Genomic DNA, 17,430 nt, shown 5'->3' on the forward strand with positions numbered 1-17,430 from the left:
ATTCGTGGAAACTTTGTCTCTTTTAAAACAATTAAAACGCCTTAGTTTAAATGCATAATAGTCTTTTAGATCTTTAAAACACATTTTGAAGAATTTCTTACTCCAGGATACTTGCCTAACTGAAAAAAAAACCCTTTCGTGATTCTTGGACAGTGTGTATTGAGCCTATTAATTTACTGACACAGACGCTGAAGAAATTTCAGAAAAAGGGCATATGAAACGATTTCAATTATTCAGGCTACGATACTTCATGACCTCCATATTCATGGTAAATTTTGTCTTCATTTAAAGCATTTTGAAGGCACCCTAGGGTGCCATGGCATCCTAAGTGAGAAAGGCTGCCTTCGAATATAATTGGTGGACATCCCAATATTCAACTTTTGTCACTTAAATATATTTTTACATTCTTTTGCTGAAAGTCAAGGATAGCAAAGTGACCATATATGGCTCCTTGCCCATTTATGGTGTAAAAAAGTCCATAAACTGTATGCAAATCAAAATGTTTATAATGGAAAAATAAACACAAATAAAGTCAAATAAGTATTAACTTTTAAGTCAAAAAAAAAAATGTAAATACAAAATATTTATTTCATACCTAATTATTTTTTAGGTTCATGTCTTAATACAGACAGCAAAGGAGCATATGCTTACATATGCTTCCTCCATTTTTTATTCTAAAAGAAATCCTACCCAAACAAAACCTAGCATGACATTCAGCACTACTATTCACCTGCATGATGTGTGGGTTTCATCAACTTACCATGGTTAGTTGATGTTAAAGCAATCTGTGTGGGACCAAAACAGATGTAAAACTGCATTTTGTGAGTTCTGGAGGAAATAGGAAATTTAAGACGCTCTGGTCCACTGCTGATTGGTCAGATGCTATGATGTCACATTCTGTAACGTTGACTGATCTCCACTGATTTGCTGTGAAAAATCACCATGGTTCATCTGTTTCACAGACAGTTGGGGAGATGCCACGAAGGAAGTAGGCCCCAGTTACCATATATGGTAAAGGCATATAACATGTTCTGCAGTCCCTAAGATGGTTGTGCATGAAGATCACAGAAGATTAGCAGCATCTGAAATACTTAGACTAGCTGATCAGGCCGCAACAACCATGGTACATTCAGTCACTTTTCTTCTCCATCCTGATGCTTGGTTTGAACTTCAGCACATTATCTTGATCACGCCTAAATGCACTGGTTATTGCCATGTGACTGGCTGATTAGGTATTTGGGTTAATAAGCAGTTAAACAGGTTCACCCAGAGTGTGTATCTGAACATAAAGTGGCATAAAAGCAGATTTGCGTATCCTGTTGGAGTGTCAGCCTTTTATGCACCTTTCTATTGGTATTTGTTGGGTGGTTTGTTCCTGCATGTTGACTATCAGGGGCTGTGAAAGACTAAATGCTTGGCTTAAATCCAGCACCTAATCTCTTTTGGGTATAGCGTTTATATAGAAATTAAATAATAGTATGTTTGTTCGACAGATTAAGTTGTAGAAGCATCCCACAAGCTTACATGGCATTTGGGCTCTCTGCCAAAACATTTAATCTCCTAATGGTATTTCTTCTGTTGTCTTCTCTGTCAGTCACATTCCTTTGTGGATAGAGTGCCTTAGGTGATATAAAATGGCAGTTATGTGGGTACTCTGACATTTTCAGAGAGCTATATGGGACAAAGTGACGACATCAGGGGAAGACAAGTTGCCGGTCAAGAGAAATGCATGCAGCGTCCTTCAGCTGGTTCATCTGCTTCATTATTAATCTATTTAATCAGTATTCCAGTTGTCTGTCCTGCTGTTGTTCTGCAGTTTGTGGGGTTTAAGAGCCAGAGAAATGTGACAGTCTCAATTAATATAAATCAAATCAAAATTACACGTCTGGATCTGGGCTCAGCAGCACCCTGATCACTCTTCTAATACTCTGTTTTTTACTTCATTTGATAGGGACAACACATGCATCTAAATAAGAAAACACTTGACTATATTTACTTGTCTTGTACGCAGTCTTTCAGCAGGGGATTGAAGTCTGTTATGAAGACATTTGGAGGCCAGACAGCCTTTGAAATCATACTGACAGTTTCCTGTTTGCATGTGACAGTGAGGTGTCAAATTATTCACTTTTTTGGAAGATTTTCCAGGTTGTGTCTTGCTCTTAAATACATGCCATATTTAGACACTCCTTGTATCAGCTGCTTTATATAGTTTGGAGCAAAGTGAGCTTGCTGTCAAGAAATTTCCACGGCAGCTCGATCTAAAATTGAAGTTGAAATGTAAGCAGTTACATCCCTCCCTGTTGCACTATCACAGCCTTGTACACTGCACCTTGTGAGGGAAATAGTTATTTTTCCCACAGTTATCATGACTGTAAGTGGTATTAAATGCTTGGAAATGACACATAACAGAAGAAGCAGTTCCTTGGGAGAGATCTTAGCTGTTTGAGTGGCATTTTTGAAGTGTTATGGTAAAAACTATTAGTGTACTCACTGCAGAGATTATAAAAAGCACTGCACAGCTTGCATGAATAAAAGAGCGTGTTTGTGTGAAGAAAAGGTGTCGTCTGGGCTTACGGGCCAAACTGCCACATTTTTCATTATGCTGCGTGACCATATGTACACAGTTTTAAGTATCACATAATTATGCCGATCAAGAAAGTGTCACGATCTCCTTTTCTGTTTAACGCTCTGTGCTCTTCAACATTAGTGACTCACGAGTGTCCTCACTGCAAGTAAACAGCTGCTGTAGTGAGCCTTCAGCCTGAACTGTAGCTGTCAGCTAACATAACATAAAGTTCAAACAGAAAGCAAACATCCCTTTAGGTCCAAGTCATTCTGCTCCTTCTATATTAATCTCTTTTTACACATCAAGCCGTTGTTAGCTATAGAAACTTTCATATAAATATATAATATATATATTTGTATTTACATCTCTCTTCAAAAAAGTCAGTAGTGCTGTGCAATCTATCCTATCAGGGTTAAAACAAATAACGCATGTAGAGGTCAGTACAGGTAACATAAAAATAAAAACTGTGCACTTGCAGCTGTGATAAATCAACAGTGTGTCCAACTGGCCAATCAGAGTGTTTGACTGGCGCTTACAGAAACTCCAAGACACTTCTCTTCACCACAAACGTGTGGCTGTCTCTCAGTCTTTCTGTCTCTCCGTCAGTCTCAGGGTTCAGCTCTGCCTGTGTGATCAACGGTGTTGCCATGGTGACAGCACGAGGAGTAGCAGGGTCACCAGGGTCAAAGGTGTGAAAGATAACGTGTGGGCTGAGCCTCGAACAGCAACCTAATAGAAATTCAAAACAAAATTATAATACCAACACACAAGCTAGGTAGCCATTTTCTTCAGACATAATGCATAAATAAATATACTTGTACTTCATTGATCCCAAACTGGGATGCTCCTGGAGGTTGTTATCAAAGAGAATGAATTAAAATCTTATTAGCTTTAAGCCTGACCAACAGAAAAGACACTTGACTGTCTGAATTATAAAGGACGGTTTGACCATATTAAAAGGTCAAACATATAGAATACAGGTAACATTAACACTGTTTGACAGTTTTCAGTGTTAGCATTAGCCACATCCTAACAACTTTTGAACTAAGGGCCTTTAGAGTGAAATTAAAGGGAAAATAGCAGCCATCTAGACCTGATGACCAGAGAAAGGAGATAATGTAGGAGTAGTGAATTACCTGTGGAGGTGAGAGGCGATTAGGAGGGACAGGGCGACGAGGAGGAGGAGGAGCCACGTCCTTTGTTGCTGGACTTTGACCGCTGGATGATTCACCAGTCTCATCACCTGTAAACAAAAGCAGAATAATGATAAATAAAACTGTACTTCATGGCAATAAATGACTGACATCCAGCAAAAACCCTTTAATAAAAAGATTTATTTTAGGACACTTTTGCCTTTATCCTTATAGGACAGGAGATAAGATATGCTATCTATCTGTAACAGGGGAAACCGATACTTAATTAAGCTGGTTAAACAAGCAATGATCCCACAACTAAGGAAAATGTAAGAGTCTGATGAGCTCAATTAGATGAACCCAAACAAGTTCAGGCTTTTGCAATCAATATGAGAAATGCAGTTCAAAAATATCTGGGTAAATAAACAAGTCTATAAATTAAAGGTCTGAGTAGAGGTTTGTGGAAGTCTGGCTCTGTTTTTAAAGTCATGATTTGCACAAAGTCTTGCATTAGTTATGGCTGTGTTGTTGTTGTTTAAACCTGAAAGATTTATGGATTTCACCCCACCCACACACTCACAGCTTTGCAAAAATTACCGGTATCTCACACACATGAAACACACACACAAAGAAAATTTTGACATGTTGCTTAATCTAACGGGCATACGGCTGGACTTCGCCAGATGCTTTCATTTGCATATTGTGTGTGGTTGGCACCAATCCAGGACTCTCATGGGAGGAACTCAGGTAAATGAGGGGATTAGGACAGCAGAGAGACAGACTGCGCTGCCGGCTAAATGGGAACACACAAACACAATCTCACACACGGATCAGCTGGAGACGCTCTCAGACTCACCTGCACTGTCACACAACATGTTTCATCCTCACACAGACACCTGCTTGGGCAGAAATCGGAGTCTGTCTGCTACAATGCACATTGTCCTGCAGCACAATAGACAAAGAGCCTCTTTCTTTCTTTCTCTGAGGAATGAGACAACTTCTTAATGTTCACACACTCACACAAATATTAAATCTCATCATAATACACATAAAGACAGCAGGAAAACACCCACAGAAAGAGGCAGGAATACAAAACACAGACAGGCACTCTCCTGCAAATAAAGGAAAAAATATGTGAGAGGTATGTGGTGTTGTTGCTGATGTTTCTGATCATTTACTCTCAGCTTAATATTTATCATTAGGAATCTGTACTTCATTGAGTGCATGCCTGACAAAAAGGCTGCATGGAGCAATGAGGGAACACAGCCTCATGGCTATGCAAATGTGCTTGCGTGTTTGCATCTGTGTGGTCTGTTTTGTGTCCATCTGTTCCCATCACAACTGTAAACACCATGCCACATCTGGTGTGAACCTGTTTGTGAAACAGAGCTGAGTTTCATTATTTCATTTCCACAGAACAAATACTGAGACTTCTTTGGAAAGACAAAAAAAAAATGTTATTGTGCTTTTGTTTTGCTGGTATGCATGAAAAATTGAGGGCTGAAAAGCTGTGTTCCTTTAAAGACCCTGTAAAATGAAATCCAAAATTTGTGTCTTAACAGACTAGCTATGTTAGAATATGGTTGCTGTAAACATGTGAAAACCCTGAGACCTACGTTTGACTGAATTTTTTATTTAGACCATTAGAAAGTTTTTCACCTCTTTCTTGGCTGGGTTTAATGTGGGCGGGGAAAATATGTGGTCTGGTGATGTCACCAGCCCACAGTAGGGAATGACCCCGCCCCCTAACACTACAATATAAAATCACAGAGCAGTTCATCTCAGTACTGTCTGTTGTTAGCTGATGTCTTTATTGAAAGTTAACAGTCGGTTAAATGCTGTTTTGTTTATTGTGAGGTAAATTTGCCAAATCTTTCAGCCATAGTGGCTCATAAGAGAGATTTGAGCCAGAAAACAGACTTTGTCTCTTTGGCAAAGAGCCAGGCAGATGGACTCTGATCAACAAACCTGACTACAGATTTATTTTCACTTTACAGGTTCTTTAAGGTTCTAAAGCAACGTCAAATATAAAGACAGATGACTATCTCTGGCTTTGGTTCCTCCCACTAACCTTACTCCCCTGTACATGTACGAGGACTCACGGAGTACTGTGTTTCATCCAGCAATGTTGGATAAATACTTCTGCGGTTGTTGGTTGATTTTGTGCCTTGGCTCTATTGGGCCAGATAATAGATGGCAATAAAATGGACAACGTGATGGTGCCAAAAACTGAAGCCAAAACATTTGAAGCCCCCACCTACTGACTGGTGGCAGTAAAGATTTCATGTCCATGATTTCTGTCCTCAAAATTAATTTGTTCCAAGCTAATTAATGTCTGAGTTTTAGAGTAGTTATGATTGGTTAATTAGCCCTATAAAAGGTGTGTAATGGCATAAATGTATGTTCTGTTGACAAACGTGGCTCCTGTAGTGCTCTATGCTCTGGATTGGGATTATAGGAGAGGAGTGCTAACCTTGCAAACCAGATATATTGGTCAGGTGCCATGTCTGTCATCAGGCAAATCCATCTTAATTAGCTCTAATCCACATTGTTTTAGAGCTGTGAGCTGACAGACTGTTGCCAGTGTAGCTGCTAGTTTGGATGCAGCTGTAGTTTTATAGTTTTATCAGACACACATTTCTCTGTTAAAGCAAGAGAAAATAGCCACACTGAAAGCATCTCTTGGCAGACAGGATGTGTTTGAATGTCTCCCGATTGGCTTTGGCATGAATTTTAGCCACCAATGAGCTCCGCCGTTCAAACACTAGCCTTTATAGATGAGGTTGGCAATGGACCTGTACATACCTACTACCTCAGTTTGGATCAAGGCTGTCCCAGCTGTCCTTGGACAAAGGGCGGGTTTCCCCCTGGACTGCTCTCCAGTCAACCGCAGAGACAAACAACCAGGCTCACTTACACATTCAGAGTCAAGGCCCTGACTGGGAAGTGAACCAGTATCCTTCTTGCTATGAGGCAACAGTGCTAAACCCTGCACCGCCATGCAGCTTCATCCCTCAATGCTAAATTCAGTATTTTGTTCATCTGAATTCACTGATTTTTATAAAAAACACACCAAGATGTAACGCCAAGGGGAGGTGTAGCCTGGTCTAGCCTAAATACTTAAACTATGGGGGGATAATCTGAAGTGCTAGAATATGGACTAGCTATAGTTTGGTGGGAGGTTGATGTAGGCTGCTACTCCAGCATGGTGTCAGTGCTCATGGCAGAGGGTTTATTGAATTCACTTTTGTACAACAGAGGGGGTGGAGACGTGTTGACCATCTTCATTTATAGTCAATGAGTAAGATCAAATATAAACGCACGCTTGTGCAAAGGTTTTTGCTCCATATCATTAACAATTTTTCAGATAATGTACAACCTGTCTGATCAATTAACAGGACGAGGCAGCTAATTTTATCCTTAGGTGTCAATAATCAGGCATATATACTTGAAAAATGACTTACTGATGCACGTATTGATTAGTTATGAAAAAAATCACACCTAGAAAGGGTTCTTAGCGTGTTTGCATATTCATGTGTGCTTGTTTGATCAGAGGTGGGTGGCAACATGCGGTCTCCTCCTCTTACATGTCCTTCAGCATGTTTGTCTCTTAGCAACAACTGGGGTACATGACACATAAGGCAGATTTGCTAGATATACGTGAACCCACAAACAGCCTCAGATGAGTGATGAACAATGTCAGCGGTCATACTCATGGGGTATTTTAACCTTTACAGCAATGACTAATGATTGTGTGTCTGTGTGTGATAATGAGAGTGCAGCAGTGACATTTGAAGGATCCTGTCACTGAGCTGTGCTGCTGGATCGTAGTGTCCAGTTTCAGTCTTTTTCACTGATGCTCAGCATATAAACCACTCACTCCTCCATTCATGCACAGTGTGCATCCCCGGAGGATAACAATGAGACAAAATACGAGCAAATAAATGTGCCCTATTCACCGCTGGACTGTAACTTAGAGACTATTCTGATATAATAAGATAAAGAAGGAATTGGATTCAGGGGATGTGTTTGCCCTGGGGTGATGGTAAGGGTCCCAAACAGGTGGAGCAGGGACATAAATCAGTGCTGTGGTGACCCAGAGGACACAGAGTGGCTGCCAAGAGCTTAATGTCTCTGTCTCTCTCTCTTTCTCCATCACACACTTCTGCACAGATTTAACGGGTCCGTGGAGAATTTTTATGATCCAAAACCAAAAATACATGACTTATTGCAAAAGAAACATTAAAATTTATGACATGACATATAGCGTTTTGTGTTGCAATGACAAAAGAAAGGAAATCTTCATAAACAACAGTGTCATAATTCTTATAAATGCAAAAATAAATAAAGGAATCCCAGACTGACAAGCAGACAGTTGAGATCTTAATAAACCCAAAAATGTGTTATAAGGCCGTGACCTACCTCAAGAAGAATTGTTTGGAGCAAGCAAAAGACTGTTTCCCCATTTATTTCCTATTTCTAAGTTTTTTTTGAGTTTGCGGTGCGTTGTTTTTGTTATAAAAATGGACTGTCATCCAATGTCAGGAAACATCAGATGTGAAGCAGAGCGAGCTAGTCGAGGCGACATCACACTGTGACTGTGAAGAGAAGCTGCAGCAGGTGAGGTCTGCCTTCCTTGTCGTGAGCTTGGCAGCTACATAGTGGTACGGCACATCCTAGACTACCAGATCTGTTTCACAGGGTTGTGTTTGCCGTGAGACCTTGTACCTCCAAAATTTTTTTGGTTTATCATTGAGTCAGAGTGAACATTTGTACAAAGTCTGAAGGAAATTCTTCAAAGCATTCTTGACCTATGCCCACAAACATGGCCAAAATGTAAGTGTTTGCCCAACAAAGTGCCATTCTGGTCTCAACAGACCAAAGAACTTTCTTCTACATGACCATGGAGTCTCCCACATGCCTTTTGGTGAAAAATGAGCTTAAAATGAGCTTTCATCAACAGTGGCTTTCTCTTTGCCACTCTCCCACAAAGCTTTGACTGGAGATGAACCTGGGCAACAGTTGTTGTATGCGGAGTCTCGTGTATCTAAGCTTGTAACTCCTCAGAGTAGTCATATGTGTCTTGGTAGCCTCTTTCACTAGTCTCCTTCTTGCATGGTCAATCAGTTTGTGTGGACAGCCTGATCTAGGCATATTTACACATGTGCCATATTCCTTCCTTTTTTTAAGAGCCTTGGAGTTTTTTTGTGTCCATTCCCTGACTTATACTTTTTGATAACCTTTTCTCTGAGTTGCTTGGAGTGTTCTTTTGTCTTCATGGTGTAATGGTAGCCAAGAATACTGATTAAACAGGGACAGGACCTTCTGGACACACGTGTCTTTGTACTATAATCCCTTGAGACTGTTTCACTGCACCCAGGTGATTCCCATTTCACTTCTGTATTTTTGCACTCACTTGTTTTACCTTACATATTTTTGCCTTACTGGCAATACTTTGTAGGAATCTGTTTTCACTTCGACATTTTGGAGGTTTTTTTTGTTTTCTTTGTCAAAAACCTATATATATTGACAATGATTGATTTATAAAATCAATAAAAGGGTAACACACCCAAGGGGGTGAATACTTTTTACAGGCACTATATTTCAGTGCAAAAATTCCACATATTGTACCGTTAAACACCTTTGCCTGACATTCTAACATTCCTAAAATTCCATTCAGAGTCACCTAACCTCAGCATGACTGACTTTTATTCTCCAGTCTGCAACTAAAACAAAAGCCAACTGTCAACACAGCATCTCTGCTCTAACTGCAGACAATATGTGTGTGTCTATAAACACAGTGTGTGTCACAGAAACACGTTAGCTATGCTTTGATCAGACATCTGTGAGCCGAATCAATGCATTTTAATGTGGTGAACAAGGAAGAGGAGCATTTGTGCTGTCTCGTCTTGTCTTGGAAGATCACCTCAGCTAGTTCAAATAGTGTGTGTGGGCGTGTGTGTGTTTAGGTTTGATATAGTGTATACAGTTTATAAAAGAAGAAGATGGAGGGATGAAAGGATGTCAGGGAGGCCCGATCTGATGAGCAGAAGTTGAAAAGGGGACTGACAGCCAACGTAAATAAGTATGAATCTCTGTGTGGGAGCTGCAGAGCCTTAATGATCGTCTCTGATATCAGATGCCTGTGGTGTTTTGTACAGAACTGTCAATTTAGACCCCAATTATGGCCGATCTTTTCGCTCTTCAATTTGTATGTTTGCAAAAGACATCCATTCTCTCACTCTCTTATTCGCACACATGACTACACACCCGTATAGACACAGGCACACTCCAACACACAAATGATGTGAGATGACCTTGAAAAGCGTTGGGATAGCTGGTGTGTCTGTGTAGGCGTGTAAATGTATCCCCAGCATTTCCAGCTGAATCAGTAATGAGCATTTCATTACTTCAGCCTCAGTTCCCCCGGGAGGAAACGCACACACAGAGGCAGCATGGTGAAGGGTCGCTGTGGATTATAGCCTCTCTGAGTACTTATCAAAATGGAATTATAGAATGGTAGCAAAATAGAAAATAGCTGGGAAACAGGGAAAATCAAGCTCCATAGTGTGAAGATTATGGTAAACATATGGTGCTTATATATCTTAACACCACCCTGGTCATTTTCTGATCACAAAATACATATTTAACTTAGCAATTCAAGTGGTTTGATACTGTTATCTTGCAAACATGATGAATTGTATCCCCTTAATGCTTTCATGTTCTGGCTCATGGACTTAAAGAAAGTTTTTAAAGATGTTTCCCTGCAGGTCATCCTACATAGTGAAAACATATTCCATCGGCAAGCATATAAGTCATGTGTGGCTAATGGTCTGTAACGATCATGCCAGGTCTGAGAACAGACCTGACCAATCAGCATCATTAGAGGAAGGTGAGGAGGCAGCTATGGCTTTACCTGTGCTACAAACCAACAGAAACGGAAACCATCGATGTAGCATTTAGCTAAGATACAGCTATAGTATGGCGGCAGTTTTATCAGAACTGGACCACATTTCTTTATCAAAGAGCAAAAAACAGCTCTGAAAGCTTTTCATGAAGATGCTTTAGCTCTTCTCCCAACCTGCTTCAGCATGAGTTTGAGTTATATTTTCCCTTCTCAAATAAACCCAGCCAGGAAAGAGGTGAAGAGCTCTTGAGCCCACACTCCAAGTTTATAGAGTTTAATAGTTTGAAGTACATCACTCCTCTTCCTGTTAAACCCTTAAGTCACTAACAACGGTCTAAATATATTTACTGTGCAAGAAGCTAAATATTGAATTCTTTCCCTCTTGAGTTTCCTCTTTTTCTGCCCAAAACAACTGCAGATTTTTCTGCTTAAGTCTCCCAGCATATTTTCCAAGTGATGCTACAGTGTACAACTGAACTTTAACCCATTAAAGCCTGAAAACACAAATTGTAGCCAAACAAATCTGTTTTTGGAACTGAAATGTTTATTTCACTTTCTAATGAAATCCAAATTTCCATAAAATTTAATATTATTTATTTTTTGCATCTCATTTGATACATTAGGTGTTTTTGGTAACTGATAATCCACTTAAGGGCACTTTAATCATTTATCAGATTGTGTTTAGATTTTTTTTTAGCAATTTATTGATCCTATTGATGAGATAGAGGTATCATAAAACTATATATCAAATATGATACAACAGACTTTAAGGGGTTAAAAATGACTGAAGGTCCCCTCTCTATTTCATTTCTTTTAAGTATAAATTGATCAAAAAAACATTTGTTTATCAAAAATAACAACACAGAAATCAACTGGAGGCTCATGCTGATCATCATTACCTCCACCAAGGAGGTTATGTGATTGGCAGGGTTTGTTACTTTGTTAGTTTGTTAGCAACAAAACTCAAAAAGTTGTGGATGGATTTTCATGAAATTTTCAGGAAATGTCAGAAATGGCATTGGGAAGAACTGATTAGATTTTGGGACTGATCCAGATCACTGTCTGGATTTAGGATTTTTTTTAAGGATTCTTAACATTGGGATATAGGGCTAATGGTGGAGGTCTGGACTGTTACCACTTTATACCAGGAGATGGCGGACATGAGTAAGTTCAATCCCAGCAGCATTTTGGGTGTGTTTCTATTCAAAGTTTTGGAGTTTATAGACTTTGAAAGACGCGTGCCCAGGTGAGGAGAAGAGTCGGAGCGTAACAGAGAGAAAGACAGCGAATTGTAGTGAGGATACTCACAATGCTGGGAGGAATAGAGGAATATTCACCCTCTGCCATGACTTCCACTCATCCAGTGAGACCATAGGTGAGACTGTCAGTGCATCTGTTGGCACCAGCAGGCAATGCTTCCACCATGACAGTCCACCCGTAGTGAAGCCGATGGTTTGCCTCATCGTGTTTCCACCCCACCGGGGAGGGAGTAATCGACTAATGCTGTGGTGGGGGGCACATGGGGGCGGATCCAGGAATTTTTTAAAGGATTCTTCACTATTGGGAGATAGGGCTAATGGTGGAGGTCTTCGCTCTCCGAGTGCTTTTCTAGTTTAAAATGCAATGTTGTTCACTGGGATTGTCAAAGCTTTGGTTTAACATTAAACACATTTTAAAGGCCATATCTGATCTAACACCCCCAGATTCACGCTGGGAAGTGAGTCCACACTGATTTGAAAACATGCATACATAAGCTCAGACATGGTGTGGGATTTGAGCCTATTGTGCTCTTCCGGATTGATACATAAGAGTTAAAATTTCTAGTGTACACACGTTTGATGAATAAGACCAATACATACAAGGCTAGAAAAAAATTCAGCTTTAATTGGGTACCCAACTCCAATGTCTGACCCTATGTTCTATTTATTAAAAAATTCTTTCCTTTACTTCCTATATTACTTGTAGCTTGGATTTGGCAGGCAGTGATGCATTATCTATCACAGTGCTGCTCATCTGAAATAGCAAATAAGACTTCTGATGTTTTCACTTCAAAATGTAATTCACCTAGCAAGAATTGTTCATAAAAATGTTCAATCCATTTAAAAACAAAGAATTTTACTGTTATATCTCTGCATATTACTTTTTTTAAAAACCTCTAAAGTGTTGTGTTTATTGATCAATGATGGAAAAGTGATGTAGACTGCATTGGCATCACCCTCTCCAACAGGTCCTCATGTAACTGTATGATAACACTGTCCGAAGAATAATCTCCATATTAAGAGCTAGCTCTTGTTTTCAGTGGGCTCTGATAACACTTAAAGGTTTGACTTGCAGTGAAGCATCTCTCCAAGGTCACACTCAGAGAGGTTAAGCATTGCCTGCAGTCGAATCATAAAACCTTTGGAGGAAACACACAGAGAAAAAAAAATCACTGCAGCAAGGGAGCGACTGATTGGAGGTGGATGAAAGAATGAACCCAGCAGAGTGATTGGTTGAAGGTTTGACATCCACACAGGCCGGTGGGGGTTGTTGTGTGTGTGTGCTCATTTGAATACAAGAGGAATGAAGCTGGAGGTGCAGAGAGAGGAAAAAAAGAAACAAAGCAAGGGCAACAGGCTTCTTCAAAAGGTCAAGTATGAGAGCAGCAGAGAGAGAGAGAGAGGGACTGATAAACAGATGATGGCCAATCAGATCTGCATGGACAAACTCACTGATGGGTGGAGAGGAAAGACAGGCAGGCAGATAATAAGCAAACAGACAAGCAGGCAGGCAGGCAGGGAGACATCAGGACATGACAGCAGGTAGTCAAGATGCTTCAAAGAGGTTACGTGAGTCTTGATAGCTCAAGTGCATGGGGTAAACCAGGCATGTTCTGATACACTACTATTATTTTAGATGATTTGTTTTGCAAAAACATACAAACAAGGGCTGATCGTACCTGATAAAGAATGGTCAGATACATGCATCATAGGAAGATAAAGAGTTTTACTTTATCCAGTTGGGATTAGGATTGACCACAGATAGTCAGACATTCAATGATTTGTTTGAAAGAGCCTCAATCAACAACCAAACTCAGACTCAAACACTTGATTTCATCAGGACCATTCCATTAGAGTCTATGTTAGAGGCTTTCTGGTGTCCAAAGGTCCAATTATATTTAAGTGACCTGCACAAGTGCATGGTCTTTAACACATAGCAAGTATCAATATAAAGTTAATGTAGTTCCGACCTAAAACACTGAAAGTCTTTTTTATCCATCTTTAAACCCATTTTTCGATTGTTCCTGCTGCTAGCTTTAGCATGTGGCTGTTTTGAAAGGCGCCGATAAATAAAATGTATTATTATTATTATTATTATTATTATTATTATTATTATTAGCCACAATGCATTGTGATGGGCTGTGACAACCAATGGCAGGCTGTTCTGGCATCACAACATGCTTTGCCAAACCTTGTAAACTTTACCTCTTTGAAACTGGATGAGACAGCCTGAGGAGTTTATAATAGGGAGAGAGACACAGAGAGGCTGTGACGTGTCCCTCTGTGTCACTGCAGACAGGAGCTGCTTTAATAATGACTCAAAAGAAGCCAATTCCAAAAAGGGCAAGAACTTTTTTGAAAGCATGTGAATATTATGAAGACTTTTGTCTCAGAATCATTTTTTTTTTTTCACTTTTTGGTTCCCACGACATGGGAGAACAAGTTTGTGGAAAAAGCCTTAGTCATTATTGTTTGTGTAATACATAAAAATCTTCGAGTTTTAATTTCTGATTAGTTTTTTATTTGTTTTTAGTATGCCGTTTATCTAATATGCTGCAAATGAAAATATGGATCAATGACCAAAAAGAAAGACAGTTGATGGTTGGACTGCAGATAAAATCTGACCAATCTGATTTGATTGGGAGACTCCTGGCTGGACTTTTTCAAATGATTAGAAAAATGGTATGACTGGCAAATATTTTAGTTTTTTCACTTTAAAGACAAATGTAAACATTTGAAAGGTGTGAATGTCCAATATAGTCAACTATAAGAGGTAGAAGTGCACCTGCATGTTCTCAGATGTGCAGCAGTTTCATATAAAGTTGAATTCTTTAATCTTTCTGAGGCTTTACAGAACAAAACCCAGAGTCTAAAGTCGCTTTGAAAGAGCGAGACAGAGAGAGCAAAGTGAATGTGTAATTCTTTAATGAGCCGTATCTCCAACCCTGAGGATCTATCATTATAACACTGCTGCTTATTAACAACCGCCACATGCTGAACACACACACACATGCACACACACGCAGCATGTGCACTCTGACTTCCCTTTCTCTCTGCACTGACTGTTACCCCCCATCGCCCTCCCTCCCTCCGCCTTCTTCTCCCTCCTTGATTACTCTTTGTGTTTTTTAACTCTGGATGTGTACAGCAGCTCTAGTCATTATAGACCAGCTTTGGAGAGCATTAACCAATAAAGCCAAGGAGAAAAATTAAATAAGAAATAGTAGCCAGATTTAAAAATACAAGGCATTCTGAGTAGTGGTAGGAATTGTATTGAAGAGCCTATAATTTTCTTTACTTAATCCATTTTGAAGACACATAAGTAGCAATAAAATGAACTTAAAAGAGAGCATCAGTTTAGAGTAAATGGCATATTTGTTGTTAGTATACCACTGTCAAGAGTCTCTGACTTTCTTTAATGAATTCTTTTATATGAGACATATTCATTTTGTTCATTTAGTCCCATATCATTCTAACAGAGTCAGAATAAGGGCATAATTTGGCATGATTGTTTTCAACTGTGCCGGAACATGATTGCGCCCCCTCACATCTCCCCTCATGGTCTACTTTCACATTAGTAACACGGATTTGTCGGGCAGGGTGTCAAACTAAACAGAAGATGCAAAAGAACTTCTGACATGCCAGGTTATGTTCCACGATAAGAGCATTTGTTGTTCCTGATATTCAGGTCCTAGGCTTGACAATGGGCTGTGATAATGCAGCTGGGCCAAATTCTCAGAATTCAGCAGGGAGATAATCTGGCAATTTGAAGATAGTGCAGTTCAGTTAGAAAGAGAGTGTGGGGTATTATTTTCTGTATTTATTGACAGGTATGAATCTGTATTTTTTTTTTTTTTGTCAATCTGCTATGTTCCTAATATTTGCATGTCTTTTCTATGAAGGAGGCCCACTTTGACTACATCTTTGTAAATGTATTCATTTGTAAATGAAGGGAGTAGGTGATTTTTTCCATGAGGCATCTTTACTTGACTGTATTTGTCCATTCATTTGCTGTGGGAGATTGTGGGTGCAACCAATATCTGTTGATAGTTTTATTGGCTGCTTTTATCATTATTCCAAATAACTGTCTATTGAGATTTCCAAGTAGGAACTCATCTTTACCTAAGATACATTTTTTGAGGTGGTCTGGTATCTTTGTATAGAGTATTTCTGACAATGTTTTATGTAGTTCTAACCAGAAGTATTTTAACCTTGAACATTCCCAAAACATTATTTATCTACATTGATTTATCCTAGAAAAACCTAACTGAGATTTAGAATCTCAAGACTGTCCTGGCAAAGACAGACAGCAGCCCAGTTACAGTTACAGACAAAAAACATAAAGGCTGTTACCAACACGGATCAACCAGTCCTGAGTCACAGAGCAGAAAGACATCTGTCAGAATATATACAACCTGATATACCTTTCTGCAGTGAACTCAGTCTAACTTTAAAAAAGATTTAAAGAGACCAGCTCCCCAAGACACAGTCTCCTGCAGCTGATTCCAAGCTACACGAGCAGCGTACCTGAAACTCCTTTAAACTATTTCAAGACACACTTTGGGAACAGACAGCAAAAGTAAGGCTTGTGACCGAGTTACAGAGAAAAACTGTAGCTTCCAACACTTATATTTAAAAAAAAAAATAACCCTTGTGATGGCAGCAGATTGAGTACAGGGTAAATACAATAACTACATTTAGGAAAATAAGTCCATAGTGACCCCCACACCCCCAATATTGCGATTGTGATCTAATATGCAATTATATTCTAAGCTCCTCAACTTCTGTACTTTTTCAGAAATACCTAATCATTCATTATTATAACCAACACAACATTAGATAAATTGAACATAAACTGTTCTGTCCTGTAGGGAAGACCTATATTTTAGGATGATGCATGAATCAATATGGATGACATATTTTTATTTATCTTTTTCAGTCACAGTGGTGAATAGACTGATCTGTTTAACTTACAGCCGTGTGAGCAATTGTCATGACAACCATAAAATATATCTAACTGCAATTACTAAGACTCATGTTGCAAATTCAATGTAATTTGTTTTATCAAAGGAATGATAATTTGCTTGTCATTTTCATTTTTTTAATCAAATAAACCATAAAAACTTAAAAAAAAAAAAACAACATAAAAAATAAGGACAGTAGGAGTTTTTGAAAACTATTCTAGAAAAAAATTGACGCACGGATGTTATGTCTCTACCATAAAAAAACATCAAACTGGTATTTTGACACACATTTAGGTTATGGAAATATTCCACCGTATGCAATTTGGAAAATGCAGCAGGATATATTGGGATTAAATCTAAATATCAACTAATTGCAGTTAATTGCAAAACCTTGGAAACAGCATGCAAGCATATAAAAAACATCACCATAATCAAACAGAGGTATACAAGTGGCAGCAAAAGTCATTTTTTAAGCCAAGTTGCTCAATATGAAGCTTAAAAGACATCAACTCATCAATCAAAAACACTGGGTATTTATACGATGAAACAGACTCAGTCACCATTGGACGTAGTGATAGACAGCAGGTTCAGTGTTTTTTTC

At 39.1% G+C, this 17,430-nt stretch overlaps 1 protein-coding gene across 1 annotated transcript in view; it reads right to left on the reverse strand.

Annotated features, from left to right (window-relative positions):
• Positions 1-695: 695 nt before the first annotated feature.
• The window catches only part of LOC121512443 (glypican-5-like), a 101,862-nt gene continuing 85,127 nt past the window's right edge, over positions 696-17,430 (reverse strand). Inside the window, exons 10-11 of the mRNA XM_041791717.1 lie at positions 3,703-3,809; positions 696-3,295 (exon numbers count right to left, since the gene is read on the reverse strand). Of these exons, the coding sequence (XP_041647651.1) occupies positions 3,200-3,295; positions 3,703-3,809 (203 nt within the window). The 3' untranslated portion in view covers positions 696-3,199. The remainder of the gene's footprint in view (positions 3,296-3,702; positions 3,810-17,430) is intronic.

Source organism: Cheilinus undulatus, linkage group 7, assembly GCF_018320785.1.
Source record: "Cheilinus undulatus linkage group 7, ASM1832078v1, whole genome shotgun sequence".
NCBI classification, from domain to species: Eukaryota; Metazoa; Chordata; class Actinopteri; order Labriformes; family Labridae; genus Cheilinus; species Cheilinus undulatus.